The sequence below is a fragment of the Myotis lucifugus genome, unplaced genomic scaffold, assembly GCF_000147115.1.
Source record: "Myotis lucifugus unplaced genomic scaffold, Myoluc2.0 scaffold_1482, whole genome shotgun sequence".
In the NCBI taxonomy this organism is placed as follows: Eukaryota; Metazoa; Chordata; class Mammalia; order Chiroptera; family Vespertilionidae; genus Myotis; species Myotis lucifugus.
Genome location: NW_005872530.1, coordinates 1 through 15,855, shown reverse-complemented (window position 1 = coordinate 15,855; position 15,855 = coordinate 1). Strand labels below are relative to the sequence as shown.

The 15,855-nt window shown below is 48.9% G+C and overlaps 2 protein-coding genes across 2 annotated transcripts; both read left to right on the top strand.

The window, feature by feature from the left end:
• The first annotated feature begins 2,568 nt into the window (after positions 1-2,568).
• Positions 2,569-4,773, top strand: LOC102435009 (disintegrin and metalloproteinase domain-containing protein 21-like). The gene has a single exon (XM_006107844.1). The coding sequence runs from the start codon at positions 2,569-2,571 to the stop codon at positions 4,771-4,773; it is 2,205 nt and encodes a 734-aa protein (XP_006107906.1).
• Positions 4,774-12,759: 7,986 nt separating this feature from the next.
• Positions 12,760-14,964, top strand: LOC102434699 (disintegrin and metalloproteinase domain-containing protein 21-like). Its single transcript, XM_006107843.1, has one exon. It carries the CDS (start codon positions 12,760-12,762, stop codon positions 14,962-14,964), a length of 2,205 nt encoding a protein of 734 aa, XP_006107905.1.
• The last annotated feature ends 891 nt before the right edge of the window (positions 14,965-15,855 follow it).

Here is a 15,855-nt window from a genome sequence, read left to right as displayed (position 1 = left end):
AGTAAGGGGAGGAGAAACATCGATCAGCTGCCTCCTGCACAACTCCTACTGGGGATGTGCCCGCAACCAACGTACATGCCCAAATCCCGGGCGTGGCCAGCAGAGGCCTGGGCTTCCGGGAAGAAGGCCGTACGTGGCCCCAACATGGAGGATACAGGCAAGATGGAGGGCATAGCCCTCGCCCTTTCAATGGCTAGATAAGTTGTTCCTACAGGAATTTGGGGACTTGTGCCACCAGGAATGTCAGGTTTAGTCCTAGGAAAGAGTGAAAATACGCTCAAAGGACTAACTGTTTTTCCTGGAGTCATAGATTCAGAATATAAGGGAGAAATCAAAGTAATTTTAGCATGCAAACATATTATGCAAATTATTCCAGGACAAAGAATTGCTCAGCTCCTGATTTTGCCTTATATTCAGCAAGGTGAAGTTATAAATAGGAAGAGAGGGACACCAAGATTTGGAAGCTCAGATACATAATGGATACAGGAAATTAGCAAGACCCTTCCTATGATTAATCTAAGAATAGAGAGGAAAATGTTGAAAGGTCTAGTAGACACTGGAGCAGATATTCGTGTCATCAGTCAAGAATTCTGGCCTCCAAGTTGGTCCATGGTAGAAGTTATGGGCTCTGTCACGGGTGTTGGAATTCCTGATAACACGTAACGCAGCGCTGCGGTGTTAAAGTGGAAAGATGAGGAAGGACAAACAGGATGGTTTCAGCCATATATTGTCTCTGGAATTGCAGTCAACTTATGGGGACAAGATATTTTAGAAGGTTTACAAGCTTGTATTATTACCGGCAAAAGACAAGAGTTAATAACTCAGATAGGATATTAAGCTAGTCAAGGTTTAGGACAGGGGTGGGCAACCCCTGGCACGTGTGCCAAACATGGCACGCCAGTACCTTTTGCTGGCACGCGAAACCCTCTCGTATAATCTTCCATTTACAATTTTTGTGAACATTTGAATGACTTAAATGTTAAATTACAAGGAACTGGCAAGACACTTGATGTTATGTTTGGTAACATAAAGGCTTTTGAAAAGAAACTGGAAGTCTTTAAGAGGGATGTGGATGGTGAGAGATTTTGATATTTCCCAAACCTCAAGAGGCACATCAAAGACCTCCCAAAAGATGACAGAACTGACTGTCAAAGTCTTCAAAAGCTGTTTTTAAACATCATCGAGTCAACTATTGAGCAGTTCTTCTCAAGATTTGCAAAATTAAGATAACTGGAAGAGACAGCAAAATTCATGAGGTTTCCAGACAGCATGAAACTGGAGGAACTAAACTTACAAATGTTTTCATGGATAGACATGGCTGACTTTGAAATGCAGTTTATTGAATTTCAGAGTGGCTCAATTTGGAAGCAGAAATTTATTGACCTTAGAGTTGACTTGGAAAACATTGAAAAACAAAGCGATTAGAGACAGGAGTACCAGAGAGAAGTGTCGAAAACGAACTATTGAGGACTTGGAATGCCACTCCAGAAATTTTTTTCTGTTTAAAAATCTTTGCAACAGCGTTACTCTCCATGTTTTCATCCACATACGCTTGTGAATCTTTGTTCTCAGTGATGCATTTTTTAAAATTCTTTTATTGATTTTTTACAGAGAGGAAGGGAGAGAGATAGAGAGTTAGAAACATCGATGAGAGAGAAACACCCATCAGCTGCCTCCTGCACACACCCTACTGGGTAGGTGCCCGCAACCAAGGTACATGCCCTTGGCTGGAATCGAACCTGGGACCCTTGAATCCGCAGGCCAACGCTCTATCCACTGAGCCAAACCAGTTAGGGCTCAGTGATGAATTTTGTTAAGTCTCATAATAGGAGTAGCCTGACGGATAAAAGTAGTAGCTCGTGCATATCTCTGAAGGTCACGAAATATAAACCTGATGTGAAATCTCTGTCATCAGTGATGCAGCAGCAAAAGTCCCACTGATAATATCAAATGGAGTCATAAAGTTTTCTGTCAGACTATCAGTGTACAAGTAGACATTAAAAAATAAATGTATTTTTCATCATCATATACTGTGTTTTTGTCGCTCGAATGAATTTTATTATTTCTTCAAGGTTCTTCACATATGTACACCTTAAGAGATATCAAGTAGGCATAAGCTATCTTACACAAACTAGAAGGATATAAAAAGGAAATACTCCCTCTTGTGTTTATTCAGAATTTGACAGAGGTAATCTGCTCTGAACTTCTGCACAATAAAGATGACTCCTAACTAATTGGCTCACTAGGCATCTTGTCCAGTTTGCTGATTTGCGATACAACAGCCTGACATGTATGCAATGGAGACATGGTCTGCTTCCTTGTCTCTTATTTCCACCTCAGCATCCACAGACAGGGTTCCCACCTCCCCCACCTCCACCCCAGCTGAATGCCGGTCCAGCCCCACCCACTGCCACACCCTGTCATTGTTGCCTCAGCTGACCCAGCCAGGGTGGGTTTTCTGTCATCATGCCCTTGGCAGGAAGTGGCCACAGCAGATGGTGGGGACCAGGCTTCACTGAGGACCCTCCCTCTCTCCGTTCACATCGACGGTTCTCCCCCACCACGGGCATGAGGTTGGCAGGGGGCCCCGTCACCCTGAGGACGCCCCTCTTGCTGCTTGGGCTCTGGGTGGTGCTGGCTCCCACCCAGTGTTCTCAAGGTCGCCCCTCCTGGCGCTACATCTCCTCCGAGGTGGTGATTCCCACGAAGGAGCTGCACCACAGCAAAGCCGTGCGGGCAGCAGGCTGGCTCTCCTACAGCCTGAGGTTTGGGGGCCAGAGACACGTCCTCCACATGCGGCGCAAGAGACTCTTTTGGCCTGGACAGCTGGTGATGATGACTCAGGATGACCAGGGGGCCTTGCAGGTGGACTACCCCTTTGTCCCTCTCGACTGTTACTACCTGGGCTACCTGGAGGACGTCCCTCTCTCCATGGTCACCGTGGACACGTGCTATGGGGGCCTGGAAGGCATCCTGAAGGTGGACGACCTTGCCTATGAAATCAAACCCCTCAAGGATTCCCAGAGGTTTGAACACATCATTTCTCAGATCGTAGCCGACACTAACGCCATAGGACCCATGTCCAGTCTGGGACACAAGGCTGAGAGGTACCCGCTGTTCTCTGACCAGAACCCCAGTGCAGCCTCCAGGGTCAGCAGTAAGATCTATGCATCCCACATTGGAGCTATGAAAGGCTGTCTTATGAGTGCCCATTCCATTTATACTCTGTACAACAATGTGTCACAGTGTGCCCAATACCTGGTACATCTAGGTAGTATGATAGACGCCATGTTCAGAAGTCTTAATATGAGGTACTACATCGGCCTCCTGATCATTTACAATGTGAGAGAGCCAACCGACATGAACAACTATAAAGTGCCAGGTGGTCCATTTGCTAATGATTATGCTCGCAACATTCATAAGCATTATCTCCCATATCCAGGCATAATTGTGAAAAGAGATGGACCCCATGAAGTTAATTTTAAACCAGAGCTATACACGCTGTGTGGAAATAGAAATCTGATCTTTCTGGGTCAACTATCCAGACATTATTTACTGTTATCAATTATAGCCTCCAACCAAATAGGGACCACTTTTGGTCTGTGGTTAGATACGGTGGAGTGTGTTTGCCAGAGAAGGGCCACCTGCATCATGTACAGATACCCTGTGTTGACAGATTCATTCAGTAACTGTTCTTTTCAACACACAGCACACGTACTTAATAATAATATACAACTCTGCCTCTTCCAAGAAAGAGGGCAGCTGGTGTATTCAAACAGTAGCCTGACAACCATTCGATGTGGAAACTCTGTGGTGGAAAACGAAGAGCAGTGTGACTGTGGGACCTTCAAGCAGTGTTACAGCAACACGTGCTGCGAAAGTGACTGCCGCTTTTCACCCGGGAGCATTTGTAACAGAGAAACGTGCTGCACAAACTGCACCCAAGCACCTGCAGGGACGCTCTGCAGGCCGATCCAGAACATCTGTGACCTTCCGGAGTACTGCATGGGGAAGGACACGAATTGCCCCAGTGACTTTTATCTGCAAGATGGAACCCCGTGCACTGAGGACGGCTACTGCTATGAGGGCAATTGTACCGACCGCAGTATGCACTGCAAGGAGATCTTTGGGGAGGGGGCGCTGAGCGCGCCAGACGTCTGCTACAGCATCAATAAAAAGGGCCACCGATTTGGACACTGTAAAGTTACGATTGGATTCGCGCCACAACGTTGTGCGGACGCTGACGTTATGTGTGGACGCCTACAGTGTGTCAACGTCACTCATCTGCCTCGGTTGCAGGAACACGTGGGCTTCCATCACTCAATCATCGGGGAGTCCTTGTGTTTTGGGGTGGGTGCACACCGTGGCACAGAAAGCACTGATGTTGGTGCTGTGAGATCTGGTACTCCCTGCGGCGGTGGAAAGTTTTGTCTGAAAGGCTTCTGCAATGCTACCTTGGCGGCCATAGACTACAACTGTCCCCCTTCGAAATGCAACTACAGGGGCGTGTGCAACAATAACAGGAACTGCCATTGCCATGTAGGCTGGGACCCTCCCCTGTGCATTAACAGTGGTGCAGGAGGGAGTGTGGACAGCGGACCCGCTCCAAGAAGAAGGCGGTCAGTGAGGGCAGGTGGTATGTCACTGGTGTATTTGAGAGTCGTTTTTGGTCGCTCGCTTGCCCTCATAGCGGCACTCCTCTTCGGCGTAGCCATGAATGTGAGAACTATCCAGACCACTACAGTCACTGAAGTGAAAGTTGGTGGAAAGTAAACAGCAAGTCAGCCTTCCGACCCCTGGACAACTCAGGCAACATGAAGAAACACCTGAAAAAAGTCACCATAACCAGCTGGCAGAGCTCAAGTCCACACTTCTTAGAAGCTGCAGGAGTCCTGCCCCACATCCAGGGTGAGCCCAGTGTGGGCACTTTCACACCACTCCCTCTGACAGCTCTCTGGCCAGCGTCTAGAATAAAGCCTGAGCACTGTATGTTGGCGTCCTGTGCAGTTCTTATAGGTCTGTAAGAGCCCTGAACGAGCCTGAGACTCAGGCCTGGAGAGGAGACCTGGTCAGCAGCTGGGCTTGTGCTGTGGACGCCTGTCCCAGGATTAGTGACAGTGGCCACAGGTTCCTTTAGGACCAATTCCTGTCAGTTCCCCACAATCGTGCCCTTCAGCACCGAGTGTCCCCCAGTCCCTAGGTCAGGTCTCCTTCTCTAAACAGGTTGGGCTCAGGGCAATGGGCGTGCTCCTGGCCCCCAACCCTGCCCGTTTCACACAGGGTGGCTGCGGGCGTGGGCTGCGAGTGAGGGTTCCTTGTCTGCTAGTGACACCTGAGCCCCTGGAGAGCACCCTTTCCTGTGTGGCAGCACTCAACCAGCAGGAGGATGAAGTGGCCCTCCCTACGCTGGCCCCAGAGTGCGAAGGCAAGCCGAGAGCAGATAACCCTCCCCTTCCTTACTCCTCCAGAACCATCCTCTTGGTTCCTGTAATCTCACTTGCTTCTCACATCAGCCAACCACCCACGCTGCCACATGTGTGGAAAGACCCCTGAGTACCGGAAGCTTATCATGTATCCAAAAAGGTCAGAACCGGGCGCAGGGCCCAGCCTCTGGAGAGACCTCCGCTGAGCCCACAGCAGTGCAAATAAGTCTTTTTCTGAACCTCCGAGTACATTTGGATTGTCGCTTCTGCCCAGCCTGATTTCTGCCATAACATTTGTTTTCCTGACCGAGAAGCCAAGAGCCACTCTGGCCCTTTCAGCCACCATTGTTGGAAGCCAGCAGAGGAGGCTGCTAATTTTGGGTCCCCGCAATGGACAGGAAGGCACACCGCCGGTGATTTCACTGGACCCTGACCGTCGCCGGGCCAGCAGTATTCAGCCACTGCTGTGCTGAAGGGACCCCAGGGAAGACAATAAAGTCTGCCAGGACCAGGCCATCAGACCAGCAAGTGTCCCCGGGGGCCCTGGACCGAGTTCAGGCCCGCCTTTAAGGCGGAAGGTGAGCTTGATCACCTGCTGAGCGGCGTGGTCACCGCATAGGATAGGAGACTCCTGGGGCGGGAGTCTTGAACTCTGTGTGAAGCTGTGTGCACGTGTGTGTGATGACTGTGCCCCACGGTGTCAGCTACGGCGCCTGAGTGAGTCCCACATTGCGGTTCTGTGGTGACCTCATATGGCTTCGGGTGGTGTCAGGTTCTGTGGGACACTGTCCCTCCCGGTGGACCTGATCCGGGGCAGGGGCGTCTACTGACCTACCAGTGCTAAGAGGCACCTAACTCCCCGAGAGGGAAGTGGCCAGGTGGACGACAGGAAGAACTCTCCTTTGTTTGTCTCGTGCCACTGTCCACTGGGAGGGTTTTAGTTCATCATTTTGGACACCATCATGGGGGGAGCTCCTCAAAACATACCGTTCTGGAATGTCTGATTAAAAAGTTTAAGAAAGGGTTCTCTGCTGGAAACCAAGATCAACAGTAATTAATATAAATGTGAGGAGTCTGGCAGAAGGCTAGCCGGGACTCCTTCTGATATTCACAGGGTGAATATCTACATTTTATTACCTGCTGCTGACTCAATGGCCTAAAGCACACTCCCCCAAAACCTGACAATCTTACTGTTTACTAAACATGACCATTGATTGTAGAGGGCCACCTGGGAGGCACCTAGGCATTTTCTTATAATTATTATCAGCTGAACTCAGAGCTTAGGCAGAGCCACACCCTGGGAACATGCTTCCCCAATAAGGCTGGACATGTTAATCAGGCAGGGGCGGAACTAGATATGTAAATCTAGGCCTTTAAAATAAACCTGCTGTGTGTCTCAGGCCGCTTTGCCGCCTCTCCATCAGAGAGGATGGCGCCCACCTGGCCCCAGCTTAAAATCTATTTCTGCATCTTGGTCTTTTCTTTAATTTCTTAATCCCCAGCTCCTCCGCTCAAGAACCTGTCGTTTTCCCGTGCGGGTCTCGGGAAACAGAAACAGCCCACCACATTGATATGTCTGTCCGCATTCCTAAAGGCAGGTGTGTATCCTAGTAAATAAAAGCAGGTGGGAACGGAGACTCAGCGGGAACTTGACTTCTCTAGTTGAGTTTTCCTCTGTTTTCCCCCAGTAATTCTAAAAATTAATATTCCTATGTCTTGCTTGTCAATTTGTGCATCAGCTCTTTCTCCAAGCCTTTGAACCTGAAAGCCACGCTGGCCGTGGCCTTTCACCATTGGTGCTCTGAACAGGATCTTGGAGGAAAAGGATTTGCCAGAGCAGAAAATATCACCTTACCTGGTGGTGGAAGTTTAACTGCTTGCAAAACTCGTGTCAGCTGTGGAAGCCCATGGATCCTTAAGTGCTTGAGTGATTTCTTTTGTTTCAACCAGATCAAAATGGGGCAGAATTTGTTGAGAGAGGAGAGACTTTCCTATAGACTTCTAACTTGCTTATTAAAGGATAAGGGAGTTGCAGTTTCAGAAGATCTTCTTTTACAGTTTCTACAGATTATTAGCTACACTAATAAAAGTCAAACATGCAAATTGACCATACCTTTGCTACGCCTTAAGCCACGCCCACCAGCCAATCAGAGCGACTATATGCAAATTAACCCAACCAAGATGGCAGCCGGCAGCCACGGAGCTGGAGCAAGCAGGAGGCTTGGTTGCCCCAATGATGGAGGAAGCCAAGCTTCCCCACCTGCCGTGGCGGCTCTGAGCTCCACTCAAAGCAACAAAGTTTCAATTAGAGAAGGTAAATAAACCCCAGATACCTGCTTTCAGCCGGCCATGGCCACGGAGCTGGAGCGAGCAGGAGGCTTCCCTCCCGCCCGCCCTGGCTGGCTCTAAGCTCCTCTCAAGGCTACAAAGTTTCAATTATGGAAGGTAAATAAACCCTAGGATAAAAAAAAAAAAAGAAAAAGAAAAAAAGAGAGGCTGGGAGCTTCCGTCGCCGGGGGGCTTGGCCAGCCTGAAAACGGCCCTCAGCCCCTCCCCCAGACTGGCCAGGCATCCCAGTGGACCCTCCACCCTAAAGGAGGTGTGGCCAGCCTGAAAACAGCCATCAGCCCCTCACCCAGGCTGGCCAAACCTCCATGGGGTGAGGGTCCCCACTGTGTGTGTGTGTGGGGGGGGGGGGGCTTGACCAGCCTGCAAACAGCCATCAGCTCCTCAGCCATCAGCTCCTCACCCAGGCTTGCCAGGAACCCCAGTGGGACCCCCACCCTGATCCAGGACACCCTTCAGGGCAAACCAGCCGGCCCCCACCCACGCACTAGGCCTCTATCCTATATAGTTAAAGGATAATATGCAAACTGACCCTAAGAGCACAATGACTGGGAATGACTGGTCACTGTGACACACACTGACCACCAGGGGGCAGACGCTCAATGCAGGAGCTGCCCCCTGGTAGTCAGTGCGCTCCTACAGGGGGAGCTCTGCTCAGCCACAAGCCAGGCTGATGGCTGCCAGTACAGCAGTGGCGGTGGGAGCCTCTCCCGCCTCCTCAGCAACGCTAAGGATGTCCGACTGCAGCTTAGGCCTGCTCCCCGCTGGCAAATGGACATCCCCCGAGGGCTACTGGGCTGCCAGAGGGATGTCTGACTGCCAGCTTGGGCCCGATTCCCCAGGGAGCGGGCCTAAGTCAGTAGGTGGACATCCTCTGAGGGGTCCCAGACTGCGAGAGGGCACAGGCCGGGCTGAGGGACCCCCCGAGTGCACACATTTTTGTGCACTGGGCCTCTAGTAGAACATAATCCATGGTTTTCTGATGAGGGTACATTGGATATTGAATGTTGGGAATGGATAGGTCAGAACTTGAAGGTAGCTCAGCAGCAGGGGAAATATTTGCCTCCAAATTGTTTCTCTTTGTGGGAAACGGTAATGCATTTGTTAGAGCTTTTTAAAGAAGAAAGACCTCCTCCCCTTGCACCCTCTGCTTCTAAAGAGAAGCAGAAAGATAAATTGAAAGAGTGGCCTTCGTGTCCTGATTCTGAAACATTTAATCGCCACTAATAGAATCACCTATGCAAAAAGCCATGAGACAAGGATTAAAGGACATGACAGTAGAAGATAGACTTGCTTTTCCTATTATACAGGTAGCTAATCCACAATTCCCAAATCAAATAATAAGACAGCATGAAAGATTTGACTTTAAAATGATAAAGGCCTTGAGTGTTAGTGTAATACAGAATGGTGCAAATGCTCCATTTACTGGAGAAATTATAACTAACATTTCTGAAGCATTCCTAGCTCCTTATGACTGGTATTCTCTAGCCTGTGCTAGTCTGGATGGAGGAGATTATTTGCTCTAGAAAGGAGAATTTTTAGAGAAATGTCAAGAGCAAGCTTCTTCAAATCTCGGGTAGAATGTTCCCATAACTTTTGAGATGCTTGCAGGACAGCGACAATTTAGTGACGTCCAGCAGGCGTATGAGCCAATTAGACCTTGTGGACGAAAAGCCTGGTGGACTTTACCAGCAAAAGGGGAACCTGAAGGAGCCTGTAGTAAGTGCATGCAGGGCCCACTGAGTCATTCTCTGATTTTGTAGCTCGCGTCACTGGAGCAGTGAGAAGGCAGATTCAACATGAGACAGCAGGAGATGTTTTGACTCAGCAATTAGCTTATGAAAATGCCAATGCTGATTGTAAGAAATGTCTAATGCCTCTAAGAAGAAACAGTACCATTACGGAAACGATTCGAGCACGTCAGAATGTGGGGTCGGGCATTTTTCAGGCAAGCTTACGAGCTGCCGCAATCACAACAAGAAACAAATTATGTTTCAATTGTGGACAACAAGCACATTGAAAAAAGGAACGTAAGAGCCAAAAGGTGACACTCCGGGAGAAGGCGTAATCATTCCGCCTCCCAACTCAGGTGATGCAGGTCTATGTCCCAGATGTAAGAAGGGGAGTCATTGGGCCAATCAATGTCGATCTAAATTTCATAGAAATGGCCAGCCATTAAATCAAGACATAAGAAATGGCCAGCCGCAGGGAAACAGCTGGAGGGGCTCCCCCCAGCCCCGTTATTAAAAAAGGGGAAGTTCCACCCTGCCAGGACCACAGTAGATTCCCTCCTTCAAGTCACAGAAAGAAATGCTGGCTTTGATCTTTTTTTTTGAAAGGCTCTTTCTTAAAAAAATATATTTTATTGATTTTTTACAGAGAGGAAGGGAGAGGGATAGAGAGTTAGCAACATCAATGAGAGAGAAACATCGATCAGCTGCCTCCTGCACAACTCCTACTGGGGATGTGCCCGCAACCAACGTACATGCCCTTGACCAGAATCGAACCTGGGACCTTTCAGTCCGCAGGCTGACGCTCTATCCACTGAGCCAAACCTGTTAGGGCTGGCTTTGATCTTAATAGCACAATAACAATCACCCTGATCCCCGATATGGCTAGATAAGTTGTTCCTACAGGAATTTGGGGACTTGTGCCACCAGGAATGTCAGGTTTAGTCCTAGGAAAGAGTGAAAATACGCTCAAAGGACTAACTGTTTTTCCTGGAGTCATAGATTCAGAATATAAGGGAGAAATCAAAGTAATTTTAGCATGCAAACATATTATGCAAATTATTCCAGGACAAAGAATTGCTCAGCTCCTGATTTTGCCTTATATTCAGCAAGGTGAAGTTATAAATAGGAAGAGAGGGACACCAAGATTTGGAAGCTCAGATACATAATGGATACAGGAAATTAGCAAGACCCTTCCTATGATTAATCTAAGAATAGAGAGGAAAATGTTGAAAGGTCTAGTAGACACTGGAGCAGATATTCGTGTCATCAGTCAAGAATTCTGGCCTCCAAGTTGGTCCATGGTAGAAGTTATGGGCTCTGTCACGGGTGTTGGAATTCCTGATAACACGTAACGCAGCGCTGCGGTGTTAAAGTGGAAAGATGAGGAAGGACAAACAGGATGGTTTCAGCCATATATTGTCTCTGGAATTGCAGTCAACTTATGGGGACAAGACATTTTAGAAGGTTTACAAGCTTGTATTATTACCGGCAAAAGACAAGAGTTAATAACTCAGATAGGATATTAAGCTAGTCAAGGTTTAGGACAGGGGTGGGCAACCCCTGGCACGTGTGCCAAACATGGCACGCCAGTACCTTTTGCTGGCACGCGAAACCCTCTCGTATAATCTTCCATTTACAATTTTTGTGAACATTTGAATGACTTAAATGTTAAATTACAAGGAACTGGCAAGACACTTGATGTTATGTTTGGTAACATAAAGGCTTTTGAAAAGAAACTGGAAGTCTTTAAGAGGGATGTGGATGGTGAGAGATTTTGATATTTCCCAAACCTCAAGAGGCACATCAAAGACCTCCCAAAAGATGACAGAACTGACTGTCAAAGTCTTCAAAAGCTGTTTTTAAACATCATCGAGTCAACTATTGAGCAGTTCTTCTCAAGATTTGCAAAATTAAGATAACTGGAAGAGACAGCAAAATTCATGAGGTTTCCAGACAGCATGAAACTGGAGGAACTAAACTTACAAATGTTTTCATGGATAGACATGGCTGACTTTGAAATGCAGTTTATTGAATTTCAGAGTGGCTCAATTTGGAAGCAGAAATTTATTGACCTTAGAGTTGACTTGGAAAACATTGAAAAACAAAGCGATTAGAGACAGGAGTACCAGAGAGAAGTGTCGAAAACGAACTATTGAGGACTTGGAATGCCACTCCAGAAATTTTTTTCTGTTTAAAAATCTTTGCAACAGCGTTACTCTCCATGTTTTCATCCACATACGCTTGTGAATCTTTGTTCTCAGTGATGCATTTTTTAAAATTCTTTTATTGATTTTTTACAGAGAGGAAGGGAGAGAGATAGAGAGTTAGAAACATCGATGAGAGAGAAACACCCATCAGCTGCCTCCTGCACACACCCTACTGGGTAGGTGCCCGCAACCAAGGTACATGCCCTTGGCTGGAATCGAACCTGGGACCCTTGAATCCGCAGGCCAACGCTCTATCCACTGAGCCAAACCAGTTAGGGCTCAGTGATGAATTTTGTTAAGTCTCATAATAGGAGTAGCCTGACGGATAAAAGTAGTAGCTCGTGCATATCTCTGAAGGTCACGAAATATAAACCTGATGTGAAATCTCTGTCATCAGTGATGCAGCAGCAAAAGTCCCACTGATAATATCAAATGGAGTCATAAAGTTTTCTGTCAGACTATCAGTGTACAAGTAGACATTAAAAAATAAATGTATTTTTCATCATCATATACTGTGTTTTTGTCGCTCGAATGAATTTTATTATTTCTTCAAGGTTCTTCACATATGTACACCTTAAGAGATATCAAGTAGGCATAAGCTATCTTACACAAACTAGAAGGATATAAAAAGGAAATACTCCCTCTTGTGTTTATTCAGAATTTGACAGAGGTAATCTGCTCTGAACTTCTGCACAATAAAGATGACTCCTAACTAATTGGCTCACTAGGCATCTTGTCCAGTTTGCTGATTTGCGATACAACAGCCTGACATGTATGCAATGGAGACATGGTCTGCTTCCTTGTCTCTTATTTCCACCTCAGCATCCACAGACAGGGTTCCCACCTCCCCCACCTCCACCCCAGCTGAATGCCGGTCCAGCCCCACCCACTGCCACACCCTGTCATTGTTGCCTCAGCTGACCCAGCCAGGGTGGGTTTTCTGTCATCATGCCCTTGGCAGGAAGTGGCCACAGCAGATGGTGCGGACCAGGCTTCACTGAGGACCCTCCCTCTCTCCGTTCACATCGACGGTTCTCCCCCACCACGGGCATGAGGTTGGCAGGGGGCCCCGTCACCCTGAGGACGCCCCTCTTGCTGCTTGGGCTCTGGGTGGTGCTGGCTCCCACCCAGTGTTCTCAAGGTCGCCCCTCCTGGCGCTACATCTCCTCCGAGGTGGTGATTCCCACGAAGGAGCTGCACCACAGCAAAGCCGTGCGGGCAGCAGGCTGGCTCTCCTACAGCCTGAGGTTTGGGGGCCAGAGACACGTCCTCCACATGCGGCGCAAGAGACTCTTTTGGCCTGGACAGCTGGTGATGATGACTCAGGATGACCAGGGGGCCTTGCAGGTGGACTACCCCTTTGTCCCTCTCGACTGTTACTACCTGGGCTACCTGGAGGACGTCCCTCTCTCCATGGTCACCGTGGACACGTGCTATGGGGGCCTGGAAGGCATCCTGAAGGTGGACGACCTTGCCTATGAAATCAAACCCCTCAAGGATTCCCAGAGGTTTGAACACATCATTTCTCAGATCGTAGCCGACACTAACGCCATAGGACCCATGTCCAGTCTGGGACACAAGGCTGAGAGGTACCCGCTGTTCTCTGACCAGAACCCCAGTGCAGCCTCCAGGGTCAGCAGTAAGATCTATGCATCCCACATTGGAGCTATGAAAGGCTGTCTTATGAGTGCCCATTCCATTTATACTCTGTACAACAATGTGTCACAGTGTGCCCAATACCTGGTACATCTAGGTAGTATGATAGACGCCATGTTCAGAAGTCTTAATATGAGGTACTACATCGGCCTCCTGATCATTTACAATGTGAGAGAGCCAACCGACATGAACAACTATAAAGTGCCAGGTGGTCCATTTGCTAATGATTATGCTCGCAACATTCATAAGCATTATCTCCCATATCCAGGCATAATTGTGAAAAGAGATGGACCCCATGAAGTTAATTTTAAACCAGAGCTATACACGCTGTGTGGAAATAGAAATCTGATCTTTCTGGGTCAACTATCCAGACATTATTTACTGTTATCAATTATAGCCTCCAACCAAATAGGGACCACTTTTGGTCTGTGGTTAGATACGGTGGAGTGTGTTTGCCAGAGAAGGGCCACCTGCATCATGTACAGATACCCTGTGTTGACAGATTCATTCAGTAACTGTTCTTTTCAACACACAGCACACGTACTTAATAATAATATACAACTCTGCCTCTTCCAAGAAAGAGGGCAGCTGGTGTATTCAAACAGTAGCCTGACAACCATTCGATGTGGAAACTCTGTGGTGGAAAACGAAGAGCAGTGTGACTGTGGGACCTTCAAGCAGTGTTACAGCAACACGTGCTGCGAAAGTGACTGCCGCTTTTCACCCGGGAGCATTTGTAACAGAGAAACGTGCTGCACAAACTGCACCCAAGCACCTGCAGGGACGCTCTGCAGGCCGATCCAGAACATCTGTGACCTTCCGGAGTACTGCATGGGGAAGGACACGAATTGCCCCAGTGACTTTTATCTGCAAGATGGAACCCCGTGCACTGAGGACGGCTACTGCTATGAGGGCAATTGTACCGACCGCAGTATGCACTGCAAGGAGATCTTTGGGGAGGGGGCGCTGAGCGCGCCAGACGTCTGCTACAGCATCAATAAAAAGGGCCACCGATTTGGACACTGTAAAGTTACGATTGGATTCGCGCCACAACGTTGTGCGGACGCTGACGTTATGTGTGGACGCCTACAGTGTGTCAACGTCACTCATCTGCCTCGGTTGCAGGAACACGTGGGCTTCCATCACTCAATCATCGGGGAGTCCTTGTGTTTTGGGGTGGGTGCACACCGTGGGACAGAAAGCACTGATGTTGGTGCTGTGAGATCTGGTACTCCCTGCGGCGGTGGAAAGTTTTGTCTGAAAGGCTTCTGCAATGCTACCTTGGCGGCCATAGACTACAACTGTCCCCCTTCGAAATGCAACTACAGGGGCGTGTGCAACAATAACAGGAACTGCCATTGCCATGTAGGCTGGGACCCTCCCCTGTGCATTAACAGTGGTGCGGGAGGGAGTGTGGACAGCGGACCCGCTCCAAGAAGAAGGCGGTCAGTGAGGGCAGGTGGTATGTCACTGGTGTATTTGAGAGTCGTTTTTGGTCGCTCGCTTGCCCTCATAGCGGCACTCCTCTTCGGCGTAGCCATGAATGTGAGAACTATCCAGACCACTACAGTCACTGAAGTGAAAGTTGGTGGAAAGTAAACAGCAAGTCAGCCTTCCGACCCCTGGACAACTCAGGCAACATGAAGAAACACCTGAAAAAAGTCACCATAACCAGCTGGCAGAGCTCAAGTCCACACTTCTTAGAAGCTGCAGGAGTCCTGCCCCACATCCAGGGTGAGCCCAGTGTGGGCACTTTCACACCACTCCCTCTGACAGCTCTCTGGCCAGCGTCTAGAATAAAGCCTGAGCACTGTATGTTGGCGTCCTGTGCAGTTCTTATAGGTCTGTAAGAGCCCTGAACGAGCCTGAGACTCAGGCCTGGAGAGGAGACCTGGTCAGCAGCTGGGCTTGTGCTGTGGACGCCTGTCCCAGGATTAGTGACAGTGGCCACAGGTTCCTTTAGGACCAATTCCTGTCAGTTCCCCACAATCGTGCCCTTCAGCACCGAGTGTCCCCCAGTCCCTAGGTCAGGTCTCCTTCTCTAAACAGGTTGGGCTCAGGGCAATGGGCGTGCTCCTGGCCCCCAACCATGCCCGTTTCACACAGGGTGGCTGCGGGCGTGGGCTGCGAGTGAGGGTTCCTTGTCTGCTAGTGACACCTGAGCCCCTGGAGAGCACCCTTTCCTGTGTGGCAGCACTCAACCAGCAGGAGGAAGAAGTGGCCCTCCCGACGCTGGCCCCAGAGTGAGAAGGCAAGCCAAGAGCAGATAACCCTCCCCTTCCTTACTCCTCCAGAACCGTCCTCTTGGTTCCTGTAATCTCACTTGCTTCTCACATCAGCCAACCACCCACGCTGCCTCATGTGTGGAAAGACCCCTGAGTACCGGAAGCTTATCATGTATCCAAAAAGGTCAGAACCCCGACGCAGGGCCCAGCCTCTGGAGAGAACTCCGCTGAGCCCACAGCAGTGCAAATAAAAGTCTTTTTCTGA

Excerpts from the sequence above, each read along its gene's own strand:
- LOC102435009 (XM_006107844.1), top strand. The coding sequence starts at position 2,569 with ATGAGGTTGGCAGGGGGCCCCGTCACCCTGAGGACGCCCCTCTTGCTG.
- LOC102434699 (XM_006107843.1), top strand. The coding sequence starts at position 12,760 with ATGAGGTTGGCAGGGGGCCCCGTCACCCTGAGGACGCCCCTCTTGCTG.